The following is a 15,684-nucleotide window of genomic DNA, read 5'->3' on the forward strand; positions in this document are numbered from 1 at the left end:
TGAAGGTGTATTCTTGAAGTTGCGCAGCAAGAGTAATAAGGAACTAAAGCAGTAAGAAGATTTGCAGTAATGTAAATGACAATAATAAATAGCAAACCAGAGATTACGCCGATTTTTAGAGTGGTTCGGTCAAATGACCTACTCCACTTGCGAGGCCCCTCTTCGATGAGGCTCCCACCTTCCACTAGCAAGTCTCTTGAAATGGAAGGGTAAACACCCCTCTTACAACCTTTTACAAGCAGCTCAACCTCTTACAAATTTTCAATAAGAAAGAAGGAGGAGAACTCTCTAGCAAATTGAAAACAAGACTTGCTAAGACTTTCTAAGACTTTTCTCTCAATCAAAATGCTTCTCAAAAATTGTAACCTCAGCTGAGATTTGAGGGGTATTTATAGGCCTCAAGAGGATTCAAATTTTGGGCTCCAAAATTTGAATTCTCTTAGGGTTCTCGGTGCTGGAGGTGCCATCGCCCAGCCAGGCGGTGCCACCGCCCAGCGCTCGGGTGCTGGACGGTGCAACCGCCCAGCCAAGGAGGTGTCACCGCCCAGCACTCGGGTGCTGGGCGGTGCCACCGCCTACAGTGTTTTTAGCCCGACTACAGTGTTTTTAGCCACTAGTTGGGCTTCAATCTTGGCTCTCTAGTTCGCTGGTTTAGCTTAATTTTTAGCCTAAACCAACTCTGACTTTGGGCCCAGTTGGCCCCTAACCAGGATATAGGATTATTTCTTAATCCTAATCCTAATTACAAGTGGACTACATAACCAAAACATATCCTAAGCAAATTTTCAACCGTGAACGTCGAGTCTTGTTCTAGCGAGCTTTCCGACGAACTTTCTGCCGACGGGCTTCTAGCAAGCTCCCGAACTTGTGATGACTTTAATGAGTAGCCGAGCCTTCTCGGTGATCTCCGTGAACCTCCGACGATCTCTTCGGCGAACTTCCGAAAATTTCGACAGGTTCCCGATTTCTTCTCGGTTGGTTCTGGCAGCATCTCCGACGATTCTTCGGACTCTTAAAAGTCCATCGAACTTGACTCCGGTATTCTCGCTTTGTGTTTTTTGGTTATCGTAGTTAATCCTGCACACTTAACTCAATAATATGGATTAGATCAAATAACCCATCAATTGATTTTATCATCAAAATCCGAGATTCAACACTCGTGACACTCAGAGCATACGCTATATCAGGCCTAGTACATAGCATGGCATACATGATAGATCCTATTGCTGAGGCATAAGGTATCATATTCATGTTTGCCCTTTCTTCTGGAGTCTTTGGGGACATACTTGTAGAAAGCGATATCCCATGTCTCATCGGTATGAGACCTCTCATGGAACTTTTCCATGCCAAACCTTTTGACAATGGTTTCTATGTACCTGGACTGGGACAAGCCAAGCATCCTTTTGGATCTATCTCTATAGATTCTAATCCCCAAGATATATGATGCTTCCCCAAAGTCCTTCATGGAGAAGTGTCTAGATAACCAAGCCTTTACTGTGGATAGCATTCCTACGTCATTCCCAATGATGAGGATGTCATCCACATATAACACCAAAAAGGTGATAGCGCTCCCACTTACCTTCCTGTACACACAAGGATCATCTTCGTTCTTAACGAAGTCATAAGATCTGATTGCCTCATCAAATCTTATGTTCCAACTTCAGAAAGCTTGCTTTAGTCCATAAATGGATCTAAGCAACCTACACACCTTATCTGGGCAGTTCTTGGACACGAATCCCTCAGGTTGCATCATATACACCTCCTCCTTGAGGTTCTCATTGAGGAATGTGGTTTTCACATCCATCTGCCAGATCTCATAATCATAGTGTGCTGCAATAGCCAATAGAATTCTGATGGATTTTAGCATTGCTACGGGTGAGAAGGTTTCGTCGTAATCAACACCTTGCCTTTGACGATACCCCTTAGCCACTAGCCTTGCTTTATAAGTCTCTACCTTTCCATCTACTCCGATCTTTTTCTTAAATATCCACTTGCAACCGATGGGTACAATACCTTCGGGCGCATCAACTAGGTTCCAAACCTTATTGGAGTACATAGAATCCATCTCAGAATTCATGGCTTCTTGCCACTTCCCGGAGTCTATACTCATAATAGCCTCCTCGTAGGTCTGAGGATCAATATCCTCTACATCCTCTCCTCTAATATGTCCCACATATCTCTCAGGAGGATTGGATACTCTATCAGACCTGCGTAAAGTTGAAACTTGTGTATTAGGTACCTGAATAGACTCGGGCTGTAGAGTGGTGCTTGAGCTTGGTTCTCCAATCTCGCTCAACTCTATCATTCTCCCACTAACTCCGCCAAGAATGTGTTCCTTCTCAAGGAACACTACTCTCTTAGCTACAAAGACCTTTTGGTCCTCGAGATGATAGAAATAATACCCACAAGTTTCCTTTGGGTGTCCCACAAATTTACATCGCTCTGTCCATGATTCTAACTTATCGGGGTTGTGTCTTTTAATGTGTGCAGGGCAACCCCAAATCTTAACAACCTTAAGATCAGGCTTCTTCCCTTTCCATATCTCATATGGTGTAGACACTACCGACTTAGTTGGAACTCTGTTCAGAAGGTAAGCTACGGTCTCTAGGGCATATCCCTAGAATAAGATGGGTAGGTTAGCGAAACTCATCATGGACTGTACCATATCTAATAACGTACGATTTCTCCTTTCAGAGATACCATTGAGCTGAGGTGTATAAGGAGGTGTCCATTGGGATAATATCCCATGGTCCTTGAGGAACTGAGTAAACTCTGTACTTAAGTACTCACCTCCTCGATCTGATCGAAGAGTTTTGATACTCCTTCCAGTCTGGTTCTCCACCTCATTCTTATATTCTCTGAATTTCTCAAAGGCCTCGGACTTGTACTTCATTAAGTACACATATCCTTACCTTGAGAAATCATCAGTAAATGTAATGAAGTAGGAGTAACCTCCAATGGCATGAGTTGACATGGGTCCACATACATCACTATGTCTGAGTTCCAACAACTCAGTGGCTCTATCTCCAGTTCCACTAAATGGAGAGTTGGTCAATTTTCCACGAATGCAAGGTTCACAAGTTGCATATGACATGTAGTCGAATGGATCTAGATATCCATCATTTAGTAACTTTTGAATCCTTCTTTCATGGATGTGACCTAGCCTACAATGCCATAGGTATGCACTGTTCACCTCATCTCGTTTCCTCTTAGACACATTTACATTCATGATATGTGGAGTAGTGTCTAACATAAACAAACCATTATGCAATGTTCCTTTCGTGATGATCTTATCATCTAATAATATCAAATAACCATTGTTCTCAAAAACAAATTTATATCCACTAACTGTTAAACATGAAATGAAGATAATATTTTTGATAATAGAAGGAACAAAATAACATGCATCTAATGCAATAAAAACTCTACTAGGCAGATGTAGGGCGACCTCGCCAACAGCTACTACAGCAACTTTTGCTCCATTACCCATCTTGAGGTCCATCTCACCTCTCTCTAGTCTCCTAGGCCTTGCCAGAACCTACAACGAATTGCATATATGATAAGTACTATCGGTATCCAATACCCATGGGTTATCATAAGAGTCTGACAAATGGAGACTGATCATGAATATACCTGAAGCTTCATCAAGCTTTTGTTTCGCCCTTTCTGCAAGGTACTCTTTGCAGTTCCTCTTCCAGCGCCCATCTTTACTATAGTGGAAGCATTGGCCTTTGTCCTTTATTGGGTCTTTCTTAGCAACCTTTGCTTTACCTAGTCTGCCCTTGCCCTTTCCCTTTTTAAGGGACCTTTCTGCTTTCCTTTTCTTTCTGGTCTCACCAGTGTAGAGAACTGGCTTCTCTTTCTTAATAGTACTCTCTGCCTCCCTCAACATATTGAGGAGCTCTGGGAGAGTCATCTCAAGCTTGTTCATATTAAAATTCATTATGAACTATGAAAAGGAATCTGGTAGGGACTGAAGCACAATGTCCACACACAAGTTATCCTCTAGGACCATTCCTAGACTTGTGAGTTTCTCTATCCACTCAATCATCATTAGGACATGGTTCTGAACCGGTGTCCCCTCAGTCATCCTAGCGCGGAAAAGGCTCTTGGATATCTCATATCGTTGAGTCCTTCCCTATTCCTCAAACAATTTGCGGACATGTAGGAGAATGGATCTGGCATCCATCTTTTCATGTTGTCTCTGTAACTCAGGAGTCATAGAGCCCAACATATAGCACTGAGCAAGAGTGGAGTCATCAATGTACTTCACGTAGCGAGCGATCTCATCCTCGCTTGCCCCTTCTTCGGGCGTAGGCATCACTGTATCAAGGACGTACACGATTTTCTCTGAGAACAATTCTCAAGTTACGGAGCCAATCCGTATAATTTGGACCAGTGAGGCGGTTGACATCAAGTATGTCACGTAAGGGATTTGAAAGCGACATTTTCTAAAAATAAAGATGCAGCAGAAATGAATAACATGCAGATTTTACAAGAAATAAACTATCAAGATATGGACTTCTATCTTAATATGCACCCACTATTTTACTAACGAGTCACGCGACACCCTCAGCACGTGAAACGGAAGTCTCCGGTAGACTTCTAGTGGGGATCAGGATCCAATCAGCATCTTAGTGTAACCTCGAGGGACTCGACCAATCACACTAAGCCTAAAAGGTAGGCAACTCTTACCGATCACAACTCCTTGTGATTCCCGTCCTATTCGGCCTCCGAATCACCATGGCCTCGAGGGACTCGACCAACCATGATGCTTGGTTAAGTCAACACATTCGTTACAAGATGAGTTTGATTTGATGATATACCCTCGAGGGACTCGACCAAGTATACCATGCCCTCAGGTCACCGGTGACATCTCTATGTTGTAAGCAAGATAGCGAATCGCGATATAGGTGAGTCTCGAGGGACTCGACCAACTCAACTTACACCGGGAATCGGTTCTTACTTATAACGATGGAAGGCCACGTGGGTCAATCTAATTGCCTCACGTTTACCGACTTAATATTATCGAGAGAGATGTTTCTATGATTTGGTCTCCTAATATGACATGTCACACATATACATATTTAATATATATCTACATCGCCTGCAAATATATATACATATCTAGTATGTGTATAAGCAATCACACCAGATGATCATGGACCATAACCTAATGTGATTAGGCCCGAGCCAGTAGGCCTAATCACTCACATCAAGATCTATGTGTGCAACAGTGCATCTCCATGCCCTGTGATCGTCCATCTCGTCCTCGTCGGTTCCGTCGACATCTTGATGCATCTTCATGCATTGCGATCGTCCGTCTCGTGGGTCCCGCTATCGCATCCACGCTCCCGCTGCGCCTCTTCATGTGATTACAACTTAATCATAGGCACGCAGGCCCGACAATAAACGAGAAATATAATGGAGGCTCGCAGACCTCAATAATAATAATCACAATTACACACATCACACGGTCCATGATCATCCGTCCACACATCATAAATCACATGTATAAATAATCATAATCATGTAGGACTACTAGATAATAATAAAAATAATAATTAACTAAACCTTTTAATTAATTAATATTTTTTGAAATTAGGGACATGTTGGGAATTTCTGAATTTATAGGGGTATTTTCATAATTTTGACAAAAGACAGAAACTGGAATTTCTCAAATTCCGAGGGGTAAAACTATCTTTTCCCCAGAAAACCCTAATGCCCTACTATCCTTTGCTGCTGCCGCCGCCGCCGCCACCTTGCTGGCGGCGGCCTGTGCGGCGGGGCGAGGGCATTGCCCTCACCTGCAGGCGGCACGCCCGCTAGCGGCGCTGCCGCTGCGGGTGGGTGCCCCCTTCGGGCGCCGCTGCCTCCGCAGGCGGTGCTGTCCCGCCTGGCGGCCGCCCCTGTTGGGGGGGTTTCGCCCACGGGAGCAGCGGCGGCAGGCGCCGCTGCCCTGCGGCGGCAGACGACGCTGCCCTGCGGCACCTCTGCCCGTGGGCTGCCAGCCCCGCCGGCAGCAAGCCTGCTGCAAGCAGGCCGCCGGCCGGCTGCTGCAAACGCAGCCCCTGTGCTGCCCGCCTTCGGCTGCGCTTCACGCACGCAGATCGAGGGCAGCAACTGTTGCTGTCCTTTCTCGCTTTTGCGTCAACGATTTTGACGTCAATATTCTTCCTAAACACAACACACGTAGTTTAAAACCAATCATTCGCACGAACAACCTGGCTCTGATACCACTGTTGGGAAATCATAGGGGCGACATCACATGCGCAGCGGAAGAACAAGAAAACAAAATCCCGATTCCCAAAGAGATGTTCGTCGTCGTATGAAGATTGGTGCGCAAAATCCGCGAAATTTAAAACTGCGTATAAAGTAGATTGTGTTACTAGGGAGATCGTATATCCCTGTTTCCTTGCAGATCCTTAGGAGAGGGTGAAGGAGGTCAAGCGTCCTCCTCTCTAACGATGATCCACACAGCAGGGTTGCGATGACGCTCCTCAAGACTCCAGGCGTGCTCTGAGGTGGAGAGGAAGAGGAGAATAGGAAAGGCGAGCAAAGGCTCAAGCCTATAAGGCTTTGAATCCCTCCTATTTATAGAGGTCCCCTGTCAAACCCTAATGGGTCCTCCCCTAATGGGTATTGGATCTACATCCAATAAGACAAGGGCTCCGTCGGATATCTCATATCCGAACCTCTACTCATCGCAATGCCTACCATATGTGTGTGACCCTCTAGGCCCAATATCGAGCTGGACGTGAGTCATACCTGTCAGAACTCCTTCTAACTCAGTGAATTATTATCTATGTAATAATTCACTTGACTCATCGACTACGGACGTACTAGGCCACTACGCCGTAGTCCCCAGACGATACAGGGGAATCCAATCCATTGGACCTGTCTGTCCTTAGTTACCGTGTACCTATAATCCCTCACCCATCTAATATCCCAGATACCGTATATCGAGCATGGTGTTGTCAGACCCATATGGTTTCTACTCGAGTCTCGCTCTAATCGGATTCTCCCGGAGAACTCTTTCTCTCTCAACCCGAATGACCCTGGCCAGGGATTTGTCTGAGCAAGAACACATGGGATATTCCTCTCATTATGCTGAGAGTGGATGATCCTCTATCGACACTCAATAGCCCTCGTAAGGTCGACTACCACTCCCAATGACCAGCTGTACTAGATCTGGGATAGCCAAACCTATAAGTCTGGTATCAAAGAGTGGAGCACTCATACAGGACATCCTTGGTGTCTCAAGTCTAAGGACCAGATACACCACTAGGACTACGGAATCGCTGTCTGACAATAAGGCATCATCAACCATCCAGCATTCCGTAAGCGGATCAATCAGTGAACTCATTTTCCAATAAGCACATGTACTGTATCCCTAGTGTCCCTACACGAGCAGCTATGAGACCAGTTGCATCCATCATATGGATGGGTATACAGCACAACAGTCTATCCGGTTATCACGATGTCCCTCTCGAGTAACCTATGACCGGGATTATTTAGGATATGTATTTAAAGGTGAATCGATCTCATTATCGTGATCTCATCACGATCCGATTCCCATTGCACAAATCCAAGGACATCACAATATATATATGCATTTATGCAATAGTTATAAAGTGATATACGCCAAAATATAATAAGCAAAAAGATTCTGTATCAAGTCACATGTGCCATCACTCACGTGATTGGCTTGCTGGGCACCTATGACTAGCACCTTCGACTGCGCTGCATGCACGCAGATCGAGGGCAGCAATTGTTGCTCCCCTTCCTTGTTTTTGCGTTAAAATTCTTCCTTAACACAACACACGCAGTTCAAAACCAATCATTCGCACGAACAACCTAGCTCTGATACCACTGTTGGGAAATCTTGATGTGGCGACATCACATGCGCAGCGAAAGAACAAGGAAAAACAAAATCCTCGATTCCCAAAGAGATGCTCCTCGTCGTGCGAAGATTGGTGCGCAAAATCCGGGAAACTTAAAACTGCGTATAGAGTAGATTGTGTTACCTAGGGAGATCGTATATCTCTGTTTCCTTGCAGATCTGAAGGAGGTCAAGCGTCCTCCTCTCTAGCGGTGATCCACACAGCAGGGCTGCGAAGACGCTCCTCAAAACTCTAGGCCTACTTTGAGGTGAAGAGGGGGAGGAGAATAGTAGAGGCAAGCAAAGGCTCTAGCCTATGAGACTCTGAATCCCTCCTATTTATAGAGGTCCCCTATCAAACCCTAATGGATCCTCCCTTAGTGGGAATTGAATCTGCATCCAATAACCCAAGCTTTTTAGATTAGTGGATCTCTATCCAATAATCTCTCAAGGGCTCTTATTGGATCTCGTCCATGGGATCTAATAATTCAGGGGTTTATTGGATATCCAATAAGACAAGGGCTCCGTCGGATATCTCATATCTGAACCTCTACTCATCGCAATGCCTACCACATGTGTGTGACCCTCTAGGCCCAATATCGAGCTGGCTGTGAGTCATACCTATCAGAATTCCTTCTAACTCGGTGAATTATTATCTTTGTAATAATTCACTTAACTCATCGACTACGGACATACTAGGCCACTACGCCGTAGTCCCCAGACGATACAGGGGAATCCAATCTATTGGACTTGTCTGCCCTCAGTTATTGTGTACTTATAGTCCATCATCCATCTAATATCCCAGAGACTGTATATCGAGCATGGTGCTGTCAGACCCATACGGTTTCTTTTGGAGAACTCTTTCTCTCTCAACCAAAATGACCCTGGCCAGGGATTTGTTTGAGCAAGAACACATAGGATATTCCTCTCATGACGTCGAGAGTGGATGATCCTCTATTGACACTCAATAACCCTCGTAAGGTCGACTACCACTCCCAATGTCTAGTTGTACTAGATCTGGGACAGCCAAACCTATAAGTCTGGTATCAAACTATGGAGCACTCATACAGGACATCCTTGGTGACTCAAGTCTAAGGACCAGATACACCACTAGGACTATGGAATCGCTGTCTGACAATAAGGCATCATCAACCATCCAGCATTCCGTAAGCGGATCAATCGGTGAACTCATTCTCCAATAAGCACCTGTATTGTATCCCTAGTGTCCCTACATGAGCAGCTATGAGACCAGCTGCATCCATCATATGGATGGGTATACAGCACACCAGTCTGTCCGGTTATTACGATGTCCCTTTCGAGTAACCTATGACCGAGATTATTTAGGATTTGTGTTTAAAGGTGAATCGATCTCATTATCGTGATCTCATCATGATCCGATTCCCATTGTACAAATCCAAGAACATCACAATATATATATATATATATATATACATATATATATATATATGTATATATGCAATAGTTATAAAGTGATATATGCTAAAATATAATAAGCAAAAAGATTCTGTATCAAATTGCATGTGCCATCACTCACGTGATTGGCTTGTTTGGCACCTATGGCTAGCATTTATACTATTGTACGAGAGTCGATAGCACGTCGGTTTGGTGTGGCTGCTGATTCTTGAGGGATGGGATGACACTTTTGATCAGTCGTCATCTCAGGTGGCATGCGGAGCAATGTCAGACGGCACCACCCCGAGCTCTCGGGATGGGACATGTGGAATAGCTTCTTAGTACACTTCTGACTTGACGTGTGGCGTCAGCTATGACGTGTCTTGGGCCCAAAATATGTCGTATCAAATAATACTATATTAAAAGCTAAAATAGCTAAAGAGATGGGGCATAATTATTATGGAGAACCCGCATGGCCCAATGATATTTTATATTTTATTCAATAGTAATTCTAGGTACTATTGCATGTAATGTAGGCTTGGTAATTCTAGAACCATCATTAGTAATGTAGGCTTTGAAAATATTATCAAAATGGTACTTCGTTCCCGTATTATAAATACTCCATACACCAGCGGGCAGGTGGTGCGACGGAGCTAGAAGCCTTCCACTATGCGGCGGCAGGGGCAAGAGGATGCCGGGCCCACGTGGCCAGCCTGACGGACTTCGGCGGGGTGGGCGACGGGGTGACCTCCAACACGGCGGCCTTTGCGGCGGCCGTGGCCAACCTTAGTAAGGTGGCGTATGACGGCGGCGCGATGCTGGTGGTGCCGGCCGGCCGGTGGCTCACCGGGCCCTTCAACCTCGCCGACCACTTCACCCTCTTCCTCGACCACGACGCCGTCATCCTCGCCACTCAGGTCCGCCTCCCTCCTCCGCCCCCTTCCCCCACCTTCTCCTCCATCTATTTTGATGTAGAGTGCATGTTCATAATCGTTCACGGCTTGTTTGCCATTACCATCGCCTCTATCATCCTCGGTGGTGATTATGGCTAGTAGCCCTTCCCATCGAGTCTGTTCATATGACAGCTCTCGCCAGATGAACGGTGATGATGAAGAATAGATTCGTCACTGGTGAGCCCCACTAGAACGTTACATAGCGAGTGTAGACTATTCTAACGTTTCCTTCATCTCATCTCCAAGGATAATTCACAAGTCTAATCCGATGTGCATAGTCACCGCTTTCGACTGATGAGGGAAAAGAAGTGAACTAAGAAGTGCATAGTCAATTTGTCTTGATAATATTAATTTCTGAAATAATTACAATTTGTATGGTAGATTTTTGACTATTTAGTATCTCTACTTTGATCTCTCAAAATAAGAAAACAGTAATATTTGTTTTGTTTTATTATTATTATTATTATTATTATTATTATTATTATTATTATTATTATTATTATTATTTCTCTTGTATGTCATATCTGAACATCAATAATCTTGGATTAGAATCCACATAAAAAATTTCCTTTCAAATTTCAAGATCTTGAAGATTACGCTCCAAAATTAATAAGTTTTAATTGAGAATGACATTCTTTCCGTGTAAGAACTTTAAGGTAGGAAAGGATGCGAGGAAACCAGCATAAGAATGGAATGAGTGTGGACCTTATCCTTACATGAATTTTAGGCTCCACCATCAGTCTAAAAGTTAGGCGGATGACTTTCTAACACAAAACTGCTATTTAGACTCTCAAAACACAAACTCTCTCTTTGATATTTTGTAGGAAAGAGTACTGTCATCCAATCTCTCAGTGTTTTCTTTTTGACTAAACCTTGTAGATCTGTGTAGCTAATTGGGTTTCCTGAAGACAGCAAAACTCTATTAATGCTACAAACTTGGGAGAACAAGTTAGATTTCAACTGCAGCTTATAGAACATAAATTTCTATTCTGCAATCCCATTTTATGGCTTCTCACACTGCAACTTGGACAACATTGCTTATGAATTGCATGGATACTCTTTTTTTTTTTTTGTTTATTGGTAGCTAATAGAAGCTTTAATACTATGTTCTTTTGTTCAATCTGCATCAACTAAGACAATTGGTGATATGCTTATGCAGGATATCAACGAGTGGCCGATCATTGACCCTTTGCCCTCCTACGGTAGAGGAAGAGATGCGGCTGGGGGTAGATACAGTAATCTCATCATGGGATATAACCTAACCGATGTGGTCATAACAGGTAGTATATACGTTGCATATTTCCAGTACTTCTATCACATTACTTCTAAATTCATAAAGCCTGCGTCGTGTTGTCATTCCATGATCCCCTAAAATTTAATAAAAAAATTATTTTTAATCAAAAATTATAATATTTAATTCAGTTTATGATGTTTTGGTGTGCTTTGATTGACAAGAAGACACATATATATCATCATCTAACTTGTTTGCATCATAGATGGGGAACAGAATATAATTTGATTGCAACATACCACGTCCTGATGCTAACAAGTTTTATTGTTATTTTTAGGGAATAATGGAACTATCGATGGACAAGGTGAAACCTGGTGGAAAATGTTCCGTAACAAAGAACTCAATTACACTCGTGGATACCTCATTGAATTGATGTACTGCAAACAAGTGCTGATTTCCAACATTACATTGGTTAACTCTCCATCGTGGAATGTCCATCCAGTGTACAGCAGGTTTATATTAATAATCTACTTTCAGAACACTTGAAGGCTTCTTTTGCTTTCCATTCTATTGTTACAATCTGATGTTAACGTGAATGAATGCACTGTGCAGCCACGTAATCGTCTCAGGCATCACAATTCTTGCACCGGTCAACTCTCCCAACACTGATGGGATCGATCCAGGTGGATATCGTACCTACATTTACTTGGGTTGTAGATTCTATGTTGCTGTTTCGATTGATTCTTTTTGGTGGTTTCTCTCTTCTACGCAGACTCATCCTCCAATGTCCGCATTGAGGACTGCTACATAGTCTCAGGCGATGACTGCATCGCCATTAAAAGCGGTTGGGATGAGTACGGGATTGCATTCAACATGTCAAGCAAACACATAGTGATCAGACGGCTCACCTGCATCTCCCCCACGAGCGCTGTCATCGCCCTGGGAAGCGAGATGTCGGGAGGAATCCAAGATGTCCGGGCCGAAGACATCACGGCCATCCACTCCGAATCCGGCGTCAGGATCAAGACGACCATCGGAAGGGGAGCTTACGTGAAGGACATATTCGTGAGAAGAATGAATCTGCACACAATGAAGTGGGTCTTCTGGATGACGGGCACCTACGGGCAGCACCCGGACGACAAATTTGATCCGAAAGCCATTCCGGTGGTGCAGAATATCAGTTACAGCAACGTGGTGGCCGAGAACGTGACCATGGCCGCGAAGCTGGAGGGGATTCCCGGCGCGCCCTTCACCGGAATATGCATCTACAATGTGACGGCGGAGGTGGTGAAGTCGAAGAAGCCGATTTGGAACTGCACCGACGTGGAGGGCGTATCGAGTCACGTGACGCCCACTCCCTGTGCGCAGATTCCGGAATATCCAGATCGTATAACGCATTGCCCCTTCCCTGAAGATGATCTACCTGTGAATGGTGTTGGGCTAGAGGAGTGTGCTTATCAGAGAGCCAAACCATGAGTTGAGATGCTTTCTACAACTCATGGTTTAATGGCATAACCTATGATGTCCTGAAGCTTGGCAGATTAAAATGTTTGCCTTGAACAAAGGCAGATGTAATTGATCATATATCATACTTGGGAGGAACAAAGGCAGATGAAATATCCAATAATATTTCATTGCTATAAATATGGATTATTGAAAAAATAAGACATGTTATTTATTTGAATACTTTTCTTCAACTTGGAAGTGTTATATTCTTTATTTGATACCAATAGTTGAAATGAATTTTTCAAAGAGAGGATGACTTATGATTGTCACTAAAACGATTGATTTTATCCCTAATATTTGAATTCAGAACCAAATATATCTTCACTTTCAAATACCACGTAAGCACCCTATGTTGTATAGGATAGGTCGATTTATTTGAGGAGAACTTTTTCTATGATCATATCTGAATCATGTTATGCATGAACAGGCTTCGTTAGATCCTATAGAATAAAATAAGTGAGGTGGGATGATTCAATATTCTATTTATTCAACTTCCTTATTTACAGTATGGAAACATATTCATTTCCTCTTCATCGATCCAAATCTATAACACTATCAAAGTGAAATAAGAGATCTAAGGTAGAACATAGGTTGGACTTTATTAGTAACAAGTAAATATTTTGTACGTAAAAAAATTAAGATATTAGGGGGATAAACACCAATAAAAAAATATGAGGCAATCCAAAAAACACTTGATTATGATCAAATTTATAAGCCGACTTGGATATCGAGCGTTTACCTATAAGAACTAAATTAGTTGCGATAAATAGTTGCAACCCTAGAAATTAGAATTTAGTAAATCATTTCTTACATAGAGTCATTATATATGATACGTGAAGATATGTATGAAAAGTAGATTTTATACGGATCTATTTTTGCCATTCATTTCGTTCTTGCTCGAGCCGAATGATAAAAAATTATCATATTTGGTTCCTTCAGGGGGTGGATCCATAAGAATTCACCTATCCCAATAACAAAAAACCTTGACTAGAACGATACTATATTAAGAGAAAGTTCGCAAGGTGGCCATGGAAGGCCTAGGTCGCACGTTGGTGAGGAAGTTCTACTCGAACACCCTGGTGAGCTGGTCAAAGGACAAGACCAAAGATTGGTGCAATCGGTTGAACCACGCTTGTACCGGTCCCCTCAGGGTGGTTGGAAATGCCCGGCACATCAATGCATCGGAGGTGTCATGGAGGGCCATCTGAGCCCGAAATGCGGAGATATGCTCCGCGGGATCGGAGCCGCCGTCATATGTCTCCTATACCGACAGCCTGAAGTTGAGGGGTACCGACTTGTCCTGTACTTCCTGTGTGAAATGGGACCTACCTGAGCCGCCTTCACTAGACTCGCTCAGTGATATTTGGAACTCACGCTAGAACTCGTCCAGGCGTTGGTTGACCCAGGACAATTGGGCCTTGAGCAAGTCGTCCACCAAGTCAAACGATATGGTATCAGGCTCGAAGTAGGGTAGTGTGACCTAGCAGGGTGCGGGTATGCTCTGTTCGGGCGAACCTCTCGGGTCCATCGCTTACTCTCGGGCTTTCCCCCATCTCGACTTGGAACCCACTCGGCCTCTGTCGGGTCGAGTCAGTTGGGGGAGTCGCTAGCCACACGATTTGAGGAATGAGCGGAGCGAGCATCTGCATCATGCCCACCATGGCTTGCAATTATTTGGTCAGGCTGACGAATGCCTCGGGTGTCACGGCCGAGGGTCCCGTGGTTAGTTCGAGGGGTGACAACCATGGGTCATTGAAAAGGTGCCAGTAGCGATCTGGCGTTGAGGCCGGGATCCCCCCATTTCCGAGGGTGGGGAGGGATTGATTTCTGGGCTCGATGGAGGGGAGAACGGTCGGTGGTTCTCCCTCGAGGAGAGCTTCTACTACATGCTTCTACGAAATGGCCCTTCTTCTAGCGCCAAAATGTTAGTGAACAAGTATACCATGGCTGATGAGTTAGCACGGTTTGGTCCACGGGTCAATGTCGGGAGCCTTCTATCGAGTGAGCTGGATGACAAGGTGGTCGTGCCCTCGGGAAGGGATGCTTATTAGCATTGGTCGGGCTCCGGTCGATTGACGACTCGTCCTTGCGCGTTGGATGGCGACCCCTGGGTTGAGACGCTCACAGCTCGCGAGTGGTCATTCGCCTGCAGAAATGGCCCTCGTCGGGTGATCCCCGACTTTGGCCCCTTCGATGAGCAAGTCAGTAGTGGGTGGATTGTTTTCTATTTTTCTTCCCTCCTCTCACCCCTGGACGGATGTTGGCCAGGGGCTTTATACTATTGTACGAGGGTTAATAGCACGTCGGTTCGACGTGGCCGCTGACTCTCGAGGGATGGGACGACACTTATGACCGAGCTCTCGGGATGGGACATGTGGAACAGCTTCTTGGTACGGTTCTGACTTGACGTGTGGCTTCAGCTGTGACGTATCTTGGGGCCAAAATACGTCGTATCAAATAATACTATATTAAGGCATAAAATGGCTATAGAGATAGGGCATAATTATTATGGAGAACCCGCATGGCCCAATGATATTTCAGTAGCAATTCTAGGTACTATTGCATAGGCTTGGTAATTCTAGAACCATTAATGTAGGCTTTGAAAATATTACCCAAATGGTACTTCGTTCCGTATTATAAATACTCCATACAATGCCCAATAAGTTATTAGGTGTTTTTTTTAATGGTTTCAATACCAA

General features: G+C 44.2%; 1 protein-coding gene across 1 annotated transcript; it reads left to right on the plus strand.

The window, feature by feature from the left end:
- The first annotated feature begins 9,981 nt into the window (after positions 1–9,981).
- On the plus strand, positions 9,982–14,454 carry LOC135630733 (probable polygalacturonase). The gene is made up of 6 exons (XM_065137895.1): positions 9,982–10,212; positions 11,408–11,528; positions 11,817–11,991; positions 12,092–12,162; positions 12,252–12,931; positions 14,365–14,454. Exons 1-6 carry the CDS (start codon positions 10,111–10,113, stop codon positions 14,452–14,454), a joined length of 1,239 nt encoding a protein of 412 aa, XP_064993967.1. The 5' UTR covers positions 9,982–10,110.
- Positions 14,455–15,684: the final 1,230 nt, after the last annotated feature.

This window comes from Musa acuminata, chromosome BXJ3-2 (assembly GCF_036884655.1).
Source record: "Musa acuminata AAA Group cultivar baxijiao chromosome BXJ3-2, Cavendish_Baxijiao_AAA, whole genome shotgun sequence".
NCBI lineage: Eukaryota > Viridiplantae > Streptophyta > Magnoliopsida > Zingiberales > Musaceae > Musa > Musa acuminata.